At 43.7% G+C, this 15675-nt stretch overlaps 1 protein-coding gene across 1 annotated transcript in view; it reads right to left on the reverse strand.

Moving 5' to 3' along the window:
- Positions 1-15675, reverse strand: part of LOC308308890 (voltage-dependent calcium channel subunit alpha-2/delta-1-like) — a gene marked incomplete at its 3' end in the record, with an annotated part of 175942 nt that overhangs the window by 133920 nt on the left and 26347 nt on the right. The window contains exons 2-3 of the mRNA XM_080754346.1: positions 5701-5782; positions 2763-2879 (exon numbers count right to left, since the gene is read on the reverse strand). Of these exons, the coding sequence (XP_080610472.1) occupies positions 2763-2879; positions 5701-5782 (199 nt within the window). The remainder of the gene's footprint in view (positions 1-2762; positions 2880-5700; positions 5783-15675) is intronic.

Below are 15675 nucleotides of genomic sequence, written 5' to 3' on the forward strand. Positions count from 1 at the left end.
TTATGACCTCGGGACTCGTCGGGAGCACTCACGATAATATCAAAAAAGCTTGATATTGTCGGGTCATCGGGTAGGAATCCTTTACAGTTATTGTCGTCTGAATGAGCTCACGGGATTGCTTCAGATTATATGAAGCCAGCTCCTCCCTTTTTAGGCTGCGCAGAGTGTAGGCTATTCGGTCACCTCACAATAGAACAGCCTACACTTTTATTATTATTATTAGCCTACTTACTTTTTACTTTAGCCTACTCTCTCCCTAAAATGTTGTAATCACTTGTTCAAAAACGTTATAGCCTATATTCTTTTTTTCCCCCCTTTTTTTCTTCTGCGCAGTCATTTGGCCACAAGGCATGCATTGGATTCTATCACCTCACGAAAGCCTTTCCCCACAACAACACATGATGGGGATATATACTATCTTATTCATATAATGTAATACTCAAAGTCAGAGATATTCCATTGCATTCCTTTTTTTTTTAACTTTTACGCGCGGGCTGCAGGCACATCATTGCGCCGCCTCTCGTTCTGTCAGTTTGTTCATTGGTCCTCAAAGAGGACCGCCAGTCCTTGGGGAGTTCCAGGGGGTCCCCAGCTAAATGATATTGAGGAACCTAGGCCTGTCCCTATTCTATATGCTTGGATGTTGGTGGGACAGTAAAAAAAAAAAAAAAGCGAGAGGTTAAACTTTTTTTTTTTCTGCGACTGCACGCCCACAACGGCGAGGTTTGGACATTCATAATTGCTATTAGCTGATTAAGCTCATGTCTGTTTAATGTCTGGCTGGTTGCCGTTAAAATGCTGGTTGATGCTTTTTAGGAGTGGACACTGGTCAATCAATGATATTGGAGATGCGACACTCTCAGCCGTGTCTTGCTGGATGCGCATCACATCTCGCGTCTCGCTTGCCAAAAACATAACTGAATATAATATCTATAAAGTGAGCAGCGGCCAGTGTGCGCACAGTAGCCTACCTAGAAGACTACCAACCTACCTTTGTTTTTATAATGTTTTGTCATGATGGCGCAGTTATCACTTGTGTGCAAAGGACGATGATACACGAAAGAAGAATGTAAGTTAACACCAACTTCTACCAATTAATCCATTGCTGTGACAGACAGACAGGGTGAGACAGCCAACGTGCTTCCTTGTAGACTACATAATCCACTGGGTCCAGCTTGGTTCAGATCAATCATATCAACATAACAGTAATAACACCAACCAAAGTCAGAATAAAAAGAGTCCACGAATAGGCCTGCACACTCGCTCATTGTCCTCCTCCTCCGGCTGCCAGCAGCGTCAGTTCTGCAAATGCTAAGGTATGGTAACATGGCTGTTGTCTTGCACGTGTGAAGGCATGCATACAATACACTAGTCATGTTGCCAATACCTACTTTTTAGCAGCAAGCACAAGCATGATGAATTCATTTTAAGAAGTAGGCTACATTTTATTATTTTCTCCTGTAATCAAGGTACGTTATACCATACCCATGTGCGCCTCTGTAGTCTGCACTCGCTGCCTCGCATCCATTGGTGCGTATGCGTTTTTTCGTTCAAGTTCAAACGCAGAATGTAATGGGCAATTTCCTATATTGATCATACACACACCTGAAAGCATTCACGGCACGCTGATGAACAGTTAATTTGCGCAGTGATGGAAAAAGTATACTCCCATTCTTTACTTAAGTAAAAGTATCAATACTGCATTATTAGCTACAAATATGGCACAGACAGAGAGAGAGAGAGAGAGAGAGAGAGAGAGACTCTTTGTTATAGACTATAGCGAATATATTTGTTTAATTTCGCTGTTTTAATATTTAATTAGGTAATAAAATGGATTTTGGAGCATAGCGAGTCAGAACACCGCAGCTGCAGGACTTCTGCGCTAATTGGGTCGTTGGCTCGTTGACTACAGATGCGTCTTTGTTGGCATGCGGTAGGCTTAATTGATTATTTTGGAGAAAGATTCCCTTTAGTATAAATAATAGTCCTTTTGGTTACCATTTGGTCTCCATCATTAAGCTGGGGATCACCTGGAACACCCTCATTGTCAAAACATTAAACAAATGGCAATTAAACTGACGTGAAGAGAGAGAGAGAAAAACACTCTTGATTTTATCCCTCTTGAGGGGGCGGAATCTTCATCTAGTCGCATCTCTCATGGCACCACCCCCCCGAGATCGTGGGTGGCTAGAATCGCGAGACGTCGGTCTCATTTGTAATGGTCTGAGATATTTCACTTGGCACAGCGGGATATACCGGGCCCGATCGCAAGACAGAGGATCGCTGTCGTTTGAAATGAACACCGATAAACCCCCGGGCACGACATCTGATCCTACCCAACATCGCGTTTAGTGTGTGAGGCTCTTAATACAAGAGCAGAGTAGACGACAACCGAAAATAATTACCAAAATGAGCCACCAGAAAGAACACAATTGCATTAAAAAAGAAAATAATTCATGTGTGGAGTTTGCATGTTCTCCCTGTGTCTCCTAGGGTAGATAGCCTCACAAAAACATGCAGTCATCCCTGGTCTCTATAATGCCTCCCCCTGGCCAGCCGGGGTGCCTGATGGAGGGGAAAGGAACTGTAGGTCATCCTCCATGAAGGTGCACAGCAAACATAGTTTTCGAGATATCTTGTTTTGGACCAAGGGTTTTGGTAGACAGACCATCAATGCCATCCTTAGAGCTTTGCCGCTAGCGGGCCTAGAATGTTAATAATACTATCAAAAACATGTCTTGTGAAACATGCACTGCACTCACCTTGAGGGCCTTAGAACGGGTGTCCAGTAGCTTCTCGATTTTCCCTGCAGCCGACCCCACCAACTCTCTGGCGTTGTTTGTTTTCACGGTGAAGTGGTTCTTGTGTTTGTGATAGATCTGAGCCAATCACAAGAGAAGAGCAAGCGTCAAAGGTCAGCATAACAGGTATATTTCGGGAAGACCTGCCCTAGTTTATACGGTTAGGTGATGCATAGTAACTAAGTACTATATTACTCAATTTCTGTACTTAAGTACAATTTGGAGGGACTTTTTGTACTTAATACACATGTCCATATTTCAACACTTCAATTCCACTACATATTGTACGTGTGACTCCACTTCAATTCACCCTTTGTCAGCCTTCTGGTTGGTCCCTGACTGACCAACCAGCAGGTTCTTTCTGCCTTGTCCCGCCCTGGTTCCGCCTTTTTTATGTTGAATTTGCTAAAACATCATTTTTGGATAAATAAAAACATTTAAAAACATGCCCAGTCCCTATACTGCACCTGAGAGGCTCCTTTTTACTGAAACCAAGTTTAAAAATGAGAATTGAATACACATAATAATTGAATTTCAATGGTAGTGGATGGAGAGAAAGGACTTTTGCTCCACCAAGACCCAGCAACCAATGGGTGAGAAGAGGGGCGGGACAACAGGCGGGACTTGACAAAGGGTGAATTATTTGACAGCTTTAGTTTGAACATTTTTTAACAATAATTAGGAGGACTTCATCTGCTTCTACCGTAAATAACTTTGACATTGCCCACCAAGGTCTAAATTCCCCTATATAAGATGGAGACCACATCCAACCATTGTATTGTATTAACATACCCAGATTGGTTAAAATAATATTGACTTTACTGTACTTTACAGTTTGTGCCTTCTCTTTTTTCTACACATCATTTAACTCATTCCCTGCCAGGCCCGATAGTCCCGAGATTATTCCAATGTCTTTCCCCGCCAGGCCCGATAGTCCCGAGAATTAAAAAAAAAAAAAAAAAAATCAAAAAAAAATTTTTTTCAAAAAAAATTTTGGACCCCAAAAAATGGAGTAGGCATGATAGCAATCGCGAAATTGCATGTTTAACCCCCATAGCAACCCCATCTTTCAAGCATGGCAGCCATTTTGGCAGCCATCTTTGTTAAACATAGTGGCTGTTATCTCATGAATGCCTGAACGGATTTCCATTCGGATTTTTTTGTTTGAAAGCTGTGAGCAATGTGGACACACGTGGTGCATTATCTAGGCATGGGTGTGCATGATCCGTGCACACCCAATTACATGGAAGTCTATGGAGACGAATGGCAGGTGGGAGTACGGAGGTATGTTAAAATGGCGGTCAATGTGTTAAACTAAATGCATCCTTTATGTGTGTGTCACATCAGATAAAGACAGCGGCTTGTAATGTAATATAATGATCTCTGAATGCTTTTAAGTCAACTGATTCCCCTCTTGGGAGGAAAAGTGCCACAAGCGTTTTATCAGCCAATGTGTATCAGCCATGTATCTATCTAAATGACTCCTTCCTGACTTTGCAACAGTGACAGCCATAGGTCTGTGTGCGTGTGTGTGTACTTGTGTGTACTCAAATCGTCAACTTTATCTGTTTTAAACGTAACATAATTACTTACTTTTACTTACAATTACTTTTCATGAAATGAAAAAAAAAAAAAAAATGTTGTTCAAATGGAACCAATATTTTTATGATTTAGTCTCCAGTTCTTGTTAATACTTCTCATAGGTTAATATTCTGAAATCCAGAGACATCTGCTTCTCAAACTATTGCGGGCATGTCCATTATAGGACATTTACTTTTTTGGGGGTGAAATACCTACTGGTAGAGCGCATGCAAAGTTGGACACCGATCGGTCCGACTCCAGCAGTATCAGAGATTAGCTACACGCTGACAGACAGCCAGCCAGACAGACAGAGGGATACATGGACAGCGGCAAAAACATAATCTCCGCCTCCCAGCCTGTTGGTCCTGGCGGAGATAATCAAGTATTATGGAGCTAAAAGGTTTCTGCCCGTCCGTGACAGTACAGTACAGTACAGTGTAGATTTGACAATGATGGTCTTTGAATGTGTACAGCAGTCAGGCGTATTAAGAAGACGCTGTTCTGTTCAGTTAATGAAAGGCTACTACTGTATGCATGGAGTGTTGCTTATGTATTGTGACAGCTGAGAGAGTCAGGGACATTAATGAGACACTGTGAGGGACATATTGCTGATATCTGCCAATAGGACAATGGGATTTGCGCGTAGTGGTGTGGTAGAAATGGCAATACGAGTCTACTCATGCAGAAGGTGGTGCCTGTATTTGTGTCTGCAGGGGTCTTCAACAGGGGGTCCGGGACCACTAGGGGGTCCTCAGAGTTACTATTGGGGGGGGCCGCCAAATCTGTGTGTGATACTGATAGGAACCTTTTCTATTACATTTTTTACAGTAACCACTTGAACCCTTGTAGCCTATCCGATCTACGAGCACACAACACCTCGTGCTGCCAGGCGTTGTGAGCTTGTAGATCTGCCATTTTCGTCAGAGGTGTTAGGGGGGAAAAGAACGATAGTGCTGTGATGTCAAACACGTCTATGAAGCTATCTATTAAAACTATTAAACGGTTTAAGCTGCAACACAATTTAATACAATATGTAGTGGGAGTCTCTGGCCCTGAAAAACATTGAAGAACCCTGGTCTACAGAATGTGTGTGTCTGTGTCAGTGGCTCAGGGGGTGCAGCGTCTGAACCTAAGCTTCCTGTTCTTGATGTCCTTGAGCAAGGCATTGAACCCCGCAGGTTGGTGCCTTGCATGGTTGCCTCCACCGTCGGTGTGTGTGTGAATGTCTGTGAGATTGTAATGCACACTTTGGATAAAGGCACTACAGAAATGCAGACTAATTATGCACATGCACGTGTGTGATGAGTGTCAACCTTACCTCTACTAGGCTCTGCATGCCGCTCGCCGTGTCCGTCAACGAGATCAGTTCCTTCTGCATCTGATCCACCCATTCCTTCACCCTGACGACGAGAACAAACAGGCAGGCAATCATCATCACCACTCCAATTCCCAAATGCATCAGATGAAACTCTCCCCTGTCCGCTCGGATAAAGCACCTGGGAGTTGTTACCCATGTTATGGACAACTGAAAACAACTGTGCTAAACTAAGTGGAACAGAGTTAGCAGTCTACAGTCTATGTGTTTGCTGCTCTGACATCATGCTCTGACACCACTGTGATGTTAGGGGAACCACAGATTCCCTTCTATGCCCATATATGGATATATATATATATATATATATATATATATATATATATATATATATATATATATATATATATATATATATATATTGATGACATCAGGGATGTCATCAATATTAAGCCCATATCTAACAGGACTGGAGGAAGACAGCCCATATCTGTGTGGCTGGTTCTACAGACAGGGATCTCCATATATGGGCATAAAAGGGATTGTATGTGTGATGTCAGATGTCAAAGACGTCACAGGACTTTCACATAACGAATAACTGAGTAAGCATATTTGGGGTCTCACAGCATATCTCCATATACAGTACATGGATATCCATATATATCAACAGAAATTAAATCATTCCTCCAGCAAAGACGGCTTCTTCAAATGTAACCGTCCCGTGACGCGGCACCCGTGTCGTGACGAGTCCCGTGTTTGAAGAAGCAACTGTCCCTCCATTTTGGGTTGTTATTTTTACTCCTTTAATGATATGCCCAGGTTTTGAAAGTGAAAAAACTCAATATTACTGAAAATACACTCGTTTGGGCTGGGCCTAAAGTACCTTGTATGCACATTACCTAGAGCGGATGTGTATTCATAAATCTGAATGACAAGCCATCTAAACAATCTGTGAGTGAATCTATTTGAATATGGAATGATGGGGAGGCAGTAAAGAGCAGTGGGGGGGTGGGGTGGGGGGGGGGAGGGGTACTACAAACAAGCAGGGGGTCTTTGTTGTGTTGATAAGAACAGCTGTGTCTCTCAAGACTCACCCCTCCCCCCTCCAATGCTGTTAAGACATAGCCTACTGTATATCAATAATACTAGATATCCACACAAATGACCAAAACTTGAGTTATTTTAGTACAGTAAGTGTGTGTACTGTGTGTGTTTACACATACACACAGTTGCAAACATGTGTCATGTCTAAACAGCTAGCAGAATTAGGGTGATCAGACGTCCCGGTTTGGCCGGGACTGTCCCATTTTCAAGCTGCGTGTCCCGGTGTTCCGACAAATATCTCTAAAACACAAATACTGTATGTCCCAACATTCACTAAAAAATTGTCCCGGTTTTTGCCAGAATTTAAATAATAGTAGCTGTTTTCAGTGGTTTTATAGACATTATCATGTTCTTTACATGAAAACATGCCCACCTAACCAATCAGAAAACATGAACAAATACATTGCATGTCTGAATTCAACGCTGAGGCTGTTTGTCAATCACTCACTGCCTGTGTGCAACCCTACGCTGCGTATGTGCGCGTGCACAAACGTTAGAGAATGGGAACGCGCGTGTGCAGTAATGTGCGCATTGCTTTGAGGGTCCCGGTTTTAAGCAACAGTGGTTCGTGTCCCGGTTTGAGCGGCTGAAAATATGGTTACCCTAAGCAGAATGTGTGTGTGCCTGTGTGTGGAAATATTTATGAACACAGAAACAGTGACTACCACCGTGTCTAATTACTGTAAATGCTTTTTGTATAAAGGCTTTTTAAGGACACTTTTTGATGATACAGCTGACACAGTGGAGGAGGTGTGTCCGTGCCTGTGTATGTGCGTATGTGCGTGCATGGGTGTCCATATACATCCAGCCATAACCAACACTGTCAAAACATCCCCAGCGAAATCGGTGATGTGAGATGTGATACCGCCAGCCACACCCGGAGGGCAGTATAACAGGCTCCTCCTGTTATCTCATCTTCTGGTCCCCACATAATGGGGCACGCTGTATGCACATACTGTACGTTCATCTTTTTTGCACGCGTGAGTGCACACACAGGCATCACCATCACCACTACGAGTACATTTCAAGACTTCCCCCTGAAAACACATGTTGACATACGGTACAGTAACCCCGCACCCTGAGTGCCAGCTTTAAATGACAGCTGATGAAAAATACATGAGTCACAATCCATAAAGAAAATGAGCCTTTGGCCCCTCGCGACGTGACCACGGTCACTCCCCTCCCCAGGCCAATGTCAGCCCCATTTGACACGCGAGCCCTGCCCTATGTTATCTTATTTAAAAAACACTGTGTAATGCGAGCAGGTTCTAATGTACCTCCAACTGTAAATGTGTTGCATAGCAGCTACGTATAATTTTGGCCGTTTTGAGAGACAGCTGCCTGGGGCAGGGAACAGATATAGAGTGGGCAAGCTGTCAGCTAATTTCTTTTTCTCAACCTCTCTGTCTCACACAGACACACAGAGGCCCCCTGTCTTTCCACAGGGGTTGAACCGGTTCAGTTTTTTTCCCGCCTAACATTGAACCAGTTCAGTGTTTTTTCCACTGAAAATGAATTGGATCAGAACCCTAAAAGTTTGTTCGGAACTGGAACAAAAAAAATGGCCACCGATTCCGTGAAAGCACCAAGGTTCCCAAGGATCTAGAAGGGAACCAAAGTTATTTTGGTGGAAAAGGGCCCACGCACACGCACACACTATCTATAACTATACTTGTGAGAACATTACAGGACAGCAGTCATAGTTGGATTACATTTTGTTATAATTAACCCTAACCCTGGCCTAATGCCTTATTTGTTGTGCACCAGAGATGTGCGCAGAACATAGATGATCTAAAAGCTTGCGTGTCAGGCCGTATAGCGCGTCATGAGCTTGTAGATCTGCTATTTGCAACCCTGGCACGCAAATACTTCAAGTATAAATCGGGCATAACTCCAGTCCTAACTGTAAAATTAAACTAAATGCCTAATTCTAACCCTATTCTCCTCACAATGTTTATTTCTCAAATACATTTGAGAAACACACACACACACACACACACACACACACACACACACACACACACACACACACACACACACACACACACACACACACACACACACACACACACACACACACACACACACACACACACACACACACACACACACACACACACACACACACAGGTCGTAATAAGACATCAGCTGCTGGCTTTCCTCCAAGTTGCACTAGACTGGTTCTCTTGCAGAATATTAGCTAATATGCGGGTTGACTGACTACATGGTACTAACAGCATGGGGTCAAGTTAGGGTCCACTGACTGTGTGTGTCTGCATGTGTGTATTGTGTGTGTCATGCATGCATCATGCCACAGGGTCTACTTGGCCTCAGACAAGAGGGGTGGAGGGTTACGACAGGTGTTAAATGGGAAAATGGCGTGATTGTGTGCATGTGTGCGTGGAATCTAACTTGTGTCTGTGTGTCCACGCGTGTTCCATCACGAAAGGGTTGACGTTTACTATCGACCGCTGATTTCCATCACAAGATAATTATTCCGTCCAGAGCAATGTATCGATTTGGCCGAAATATCTTTGAGATATACTGGCAATGTACGTGACATTAAATGTTGTCCTCTGCATTTTACCAATCTTAACTATTAGGAGCAGTGGCAGGCAGCAGTTAAAGGACAACTTTGTTTTTTTACAACAAGGGTTCACATTTTAGATTGTAATCGGAGAAAAGAAAAGATGAGTGTTAAAATGTTTTCATTTACTTCTTTCTACCGTTTTAGCAATTTTAATGACCTTGGTTTCAGTGGTTGGGGGCATGCGTGCAAGTGGCTAAATATGTCTTTTTAGACACAATAAGCCAGCGATTTCTTTACAGTTACACTACTAGCCCCCATAAGTCACATCTGCCCATGAAGGAGTGTGGTGCATCTTGGGAATGGGCTTATTGTGTCTAAAGAGACACATTTAGCCACCTGCACGCATGCCCCAAACCACTGAAATCAATGTCATTAAAATGGCTAAAACGATAGAAAGGAGTAAATGAAAACATTTTAACACTCATCTTTTCTTTTCTCTAATTACAATCTAAAATATGAACCCTTGTTGTAAAAAAACTAAGTTGTCCTTTAAGTGTGTTGCTCAGAGACACGTTCGACACAGACTAGGCGGACCAGTGGTCGAAACCTGTGACCTTTTTCATTGCCAGGCGGCATCCCTTCCCATTCACTTATAGCTAGTCACCCATTTATCTGAGAATGTAATATTGAGTAATTGCGACCGTCAGGTCGCAGTTACTATCAAAGCCTCCACCGGCTGTCAGTCTGTCACGTCACGTCACGTCACGTCACGTCACGTCACGTCACACTTCTCCCCTTCTCATATCTCCGTCACCGTTGCCCCTATCCATGCCAAACTTTGCACACACACTCCTTGGCTGCCAAACCACAACCTCCATCCCTCATTTATCATATGGCCCTCTTCTAGCGCTACCATGAGGCCATGCGACCTGACGGTCGCTTATCTCCCGATTAGGGAGTCTTACTGGTACTCAAGGTTTGAGTAGGAAGTAGTGAAAGGAAGTCACAGTCTGTGAGCTCGGGAGGGAAAGAAATCCCTTGAGGAAACGTCTGATTAGCCACTTCCACAAACAAACAACTTGCCTTTTATCAGGGAAAGCAAAATTCAACAATCAAGCAAGTAGTGCAACAGAGAGAAGTGGGTTTCCTGATATGAGCGGAGAGTGTGTGTGAGGACAGGAAGTAAAGAAAGAGGTTAAACCAGGAAAAGCTCATTAACAGCCGAATCCGCTTGGTGGAAACTTGGAGCAAGATATGGAAAAATAAGACAGGATCATTATTATCCCTTCCCCCTCCACTCTCTCTCTCTCTCTCTCTCTCTCTCTCTCTCTCTCTCTCTCTGTGGGGAAATTAAGAGAGGGGGACCAATTGGAAAAGGAGGAAGCCCCCACAATGTCTGGTGAACGTCAGTCTCCAGGGCTGAAATGAGTGAAACCATGTGAAACCCAGCCAAGTGTGAGACCTGCTGGCACAACAAGCCCCCCCCCCCCCCCTCTCTCTCTGTCTAGCGGTCTCTTGCTCTCCTTAATATCACGCACTGAACAAATAACAACAGTTCATTAAAAGGGGCCAAGCATGAAGTGAGTAGTCCCTCGGATTGTATCAGTCGGTATTGGAGGGTAACATTTACTCAAATATTGTACTTAATTTTTTTTAGGTACTTTTACTGTACTTGAGTGTTTCCATGTTTGAGCAGTGCTCCTACGTCTGGCTTTACTGTGTACTAGAGCAGGGGTTCCCAAACTTTTTTGGCTCAGGGCACCCCTAAAGATTTTCTTTTCATCCAATGTATCACTCCCAGCTTATATTTATGGCATATTTTAGTGATTATGTTGCGAGGAAAACGTTGAGATAATAGCCATTTTGGTTAGAACTGACTGAAAATACGTTTGTACTTCAAGTTTAAAATGATACTAAATATTTGTTTAAGTGTCCAAATAAAATCGAAATATTATCAAATTATCTTGCGGCACCCCTGGACTGCTGTCGCGGAACCCCAGGGTGCCCCGTCACCCACTTTGAAAACCCCTGTACTAGAGACTGCCTAGCCCGCTCCATACTCAGTGGTCCAGGTTTGTACGTTGTTTTATAGTAAGGTATATGATGTCTCTCAATCATGGAGACACCACCCTTTGCCCCTCTCTGATTTGCTACGGGCAGACAGAGATTTGGCTAAGAGGAGACAAAGGGCAGAAAGAAGACCCCTTTGTCTCAGAACTAGATCCTTACCCCTCTGACTATATCTACTGCATAGTACCTTGTTCTATCCATCTGTCATTCAATGTTATATGAGATACTTCAATGGTTTCCTGTGTAAAATAAGCCAAGTGCTTTTCTAGGATCTCCTTTTAGTTGACCTTGTACCAGTGAACTGTACCGTCATGAAACTGTACCTTTTCCTATGCAAACTTCTAATAAAGTCTTCAATCAATCAATCAATCAATCAATCAATCAATCTCCTCACCCGTCCCAGATTGACTTTACCCCAACCCTACTTCCGAAAAACTTTGACAAATTTCGAAAAAATAATTGAGTAATTATACTGTTCTTTTTCCGAGCACAGCAGACATTAGCACTACATCGTTTGCCCATGAGAACAAAATGCTAGACAGCTTATTTCCGGTTTAAGCCTATGCCGATTTTTTTTAGCTTGTATCACACCCTCCATCTCTGTAATGGCTGAAAGAGAAGCTGCCTATGTCAGGCCAGCTGTCGTGTAGTGTGTGTGTGTGTGTGTGTGTGTGTGTGTGTGTGTGTGTGTGTGTGTGTGTGTGTGTGTGTGTGTGTGTGTGTGTGTGTGTGTGTGTGTGTGTGTAACCAGAGCACTGACTGGGCCTTTCTGAGGACAGCAGGGGGTTGCCCGGGTCAGAGGTCATCAGGACAGGTGCAGCTCTTTTACAAGAACTCTTAACATAATGAAAAGAGCATGGCCCGTGTGTGTGTGTGTGTGTGTGTGTGTGTGTGTGTGTGTGTGTGTGTGTGTGTGTGTGTGTGTGTGTGTGTGTGTGTGTGGGGTGCACAGTATATCCAGCGTTCTACATGCAGAGTGCTTGTCCACTATTTAATGAGCACAGTGTTAGACTCTTGTGATGTATACGTAATCCAGTGGTTCTCAACCTTTTCAGGCCGTGACCCCCAAAATAATCATATTTTAACTGGGGACCCCACACCCTGTCGAGCACTAAGAGTTGAGGCATTACATTTTGTCTAAAACGGTTCTATTGTGAAAATAGCAGATCTACATGCTCACAGACGCCTCGCGTTGCGAGGAGTTGTGAGCATGTAGATCTGCTATTTTCACAATTTCTGCCTCTAATATATTTGACAATTTGGCCAATGTTTAAGTTGTCCTTTTAGAGGTATTAAAAAGTCCTTCAATTGTCACTTTAGAAATGTGCAGATACCCTCTATACACTTAAACTTTATGTTGGTTTGTTTACTGTTGAGTGAGAAAACAATGTTGCACATTAAGTTAATCATCTGGGGACCCCCCAAAATAATGTGGGGACCCCCCGGGGGGTCCCGACCCACAGGTTGAGAACCACTGGTACTGGTATAATCAGATTGATATTGGGTCAATATTAGCGCCCAACCGAGGTTTTGGGTCCAATGCTTATCCCGATTTAGGAGAGTCATGGGCCAGTCATTGTCAATGTTTTGACTGAGATTTGGTCAAAAAGTGCAAAACATAAGAATCTAAAAACTTTGATTTGATTTAAGTTTCCATCTAACCATATATGGGCACAAACGGGTGAAACAGTGCCCAAATTTCTGACATCACTGATCGACGCCTGTACTGCACATGCGTCCCCGCCATGGTAACATCTGCATGCTGAAACAATACAGTGATGGGCAGTACAGCCCTGTGACTGACTCAGTTACCTGGATATTTAGAGTTACCCCCTTCACTCACTGTCATTGCCAGATTTCTTTTGCTCGAGAAATAAGCAACCAGGTCTATGAAAACAAGCCCAAAGGAAGCGACTGAATTGGACCACACAAGCACTTTAAACCTATCCATACGTTGGCTACTTGAAAATCTCCGATCTACATATAAATCAGCCATTTTCAAGAAGATCTTGGGGGGAACATTTTAACAACACAAATCTGGTACGGCACAGGGGTCCCTCGTACAAGCTATTTCTTCAGATGGGGGTCCTTAAGTGGACAACCCTGCCCCCCAAATGAACGCTCTCCTCTCCTATCCCTCTGTTTACACATCCCCCAACTGAAGGGGGCAAGAACCCACGAATGTTCTAGCCTAGCGCAGCTAAACTCTATCCACCCATGTTAACACAAGGGAGCAGTTAACTGCAGTGTGATATAGTATATGGCTAAAAGCCAGGCTAAGCATGTTCTGCTCTCCTATCCCACTGTTTCAACGCTGTGAAAAATCACACTTTCTAAAAGCCCCTCTCTTTGTTGTTGTCAAGGTGGGAGAGGGTGTTGGTGTGTATAACCTGGAGGAAAAGAACCTGGGAGAGAGAAAGCAGTTCATGTTTTTCTGACTCCTGACCGCACTGCATCCCCCCCGGACTGATTGTTCTCCTCTCCCTTTCAACGCTGTGAAAACTCACAGCTTCTATCTGCCTGTTGGCTGCCAGCTGTTGATCACACTGGTTTTGGGTAAAATTCACACTTAACCATTCACACCATTCTTTTTTTCTAAATTATTATTATAACTAGTCCATATACCCGTCTGGGGATATGAGCCCCCGAAGTATGTGCAGAGTTTGGGTTATGCGCTGTGTACAGTATATCAAGGACGGAAAATTAACTTTGTTAATTGTACATGGTACCTGCAACAGTTCCAACACACATGCACGCGTGTCGTGGACACACAGCGAACACACAAACATCACCCACTCATAAACTGTTCCAACACACATCGCACGCACGCACGCACGCACGCACGCACGCACACACGCACACACACGCACACACACGCACACGCACACACGCATGCACGCAGACACAGAGTGGTGTACTAAGGTGAACAACAGAGCGTATCGATTGTAGTCCCTGCTCAGTCTGTGGCCAGCAGCAGTAAACTCAGCACATGCGCAGTACAGTTGTGTTGGGTAGCAGTCATCCCATAGCTTGCAAGGCTTGTAACCATGGCAACGATAGGTCCCACAGCCCGCTCTCCGAATCTCTGTGTCGACATAAAATAATAATAAATAGCTTACATTTTGGGAAAATGAAAAACGGGCATTGCAGTTGTGTGCATATGCTAATGAGTGCAAATTCAGATTAATTGCTCCAGCCACTGAGGAGAACCCGGGCAGAACAGACAGATTTTGATGACAGAAGTTGGTAGAATTATAGGAGGATTAAAAACAATTGTCAACATTTTGTCCGATGTGAACAGTTATTTATAATGCAATAAAAATGAATCAACATGAATCAACTGCAAAATGTGTTGATTCTGTTGCTTTGACAAAGCACAACTTCTCAAGGCCTAATGGAAACTGTTTTCAAGACAGCTGTTTTACTTGCAATGGATTTTCAGACCAACTCCATAAGACAGCTCCCAGAATATGTTCATAGGCAGAAGAAACCGAAAATATAGCCTACATTTAAGCTGCTTTTACAAAGTCTTGTCACTACATTCTCAGGTCGTCTGGGACAGGTCTGCAGGCTGAACCCAGAATCACATTATACATTATAATGGGATTATGTTGTCTTGTCTTTAATGCTTTGTGTCTTAATGCCTAAAGGACTTTGGCTTGCCTTGTTGTTGAAATACTATACCAATAAACTTCCCTCAATTGTCTTGCCTTAAGTTACTCTCTGACTCACTTGTTTCTCTGTACTTTGTGCTGTCAAGGAATTTGAAAAGTAGAACAGTCGGCTAAGTTAACTCATAATTCATCTTCCTGCCCACGGCCTAACCACCCATAATTGATTCAAGTGCATCTCACAAACACTTGAGATTAGCAGTGATGATGAGACAGATGAATGCACGGTCAAATGTAATATTGTTATCCTGTAGGGACAGTAGACTTCCCTCAACTTCCTTGCTCATATACATCTTGCCAAGCACACCCACAACGGTGCCAGCTTAACAACCACTCTTTGTTTCTTTTCCTTTCCCCTCCATTTCTGTGAGGGGCTCGTCTCAACGCCACCCACACAGCCAGCCGATCGATCCCGGCGTGGTGGGTGCTATACATCATCCCGGCAGTCTCCACAAAACCGTCTGCCAAACAACGCTGGCCCCAACGCCAGCGCGAGGGCTCGTCTGGGCGACCGGGCGAACCTGGGGGCTTCCAGAACCAATCTCGGAAGGTTCCACTTCAGTGCACTCGTGCCTTTGTAAACATCGCCCGTGTTTTGACACTCGG

This window comes from Nannobrachium achirus (assembly GCF_963921795.1).
Source record: "Nannobrachium achirus genome assembly, chromosome: 23".
Classification (NCBI taxonomy): Eukaryota; Metazoa; Chordata; class Actinopteri; order Myctophiformes; family Myctophidae; genus Nannobrachium; species Nannobrachium achirus.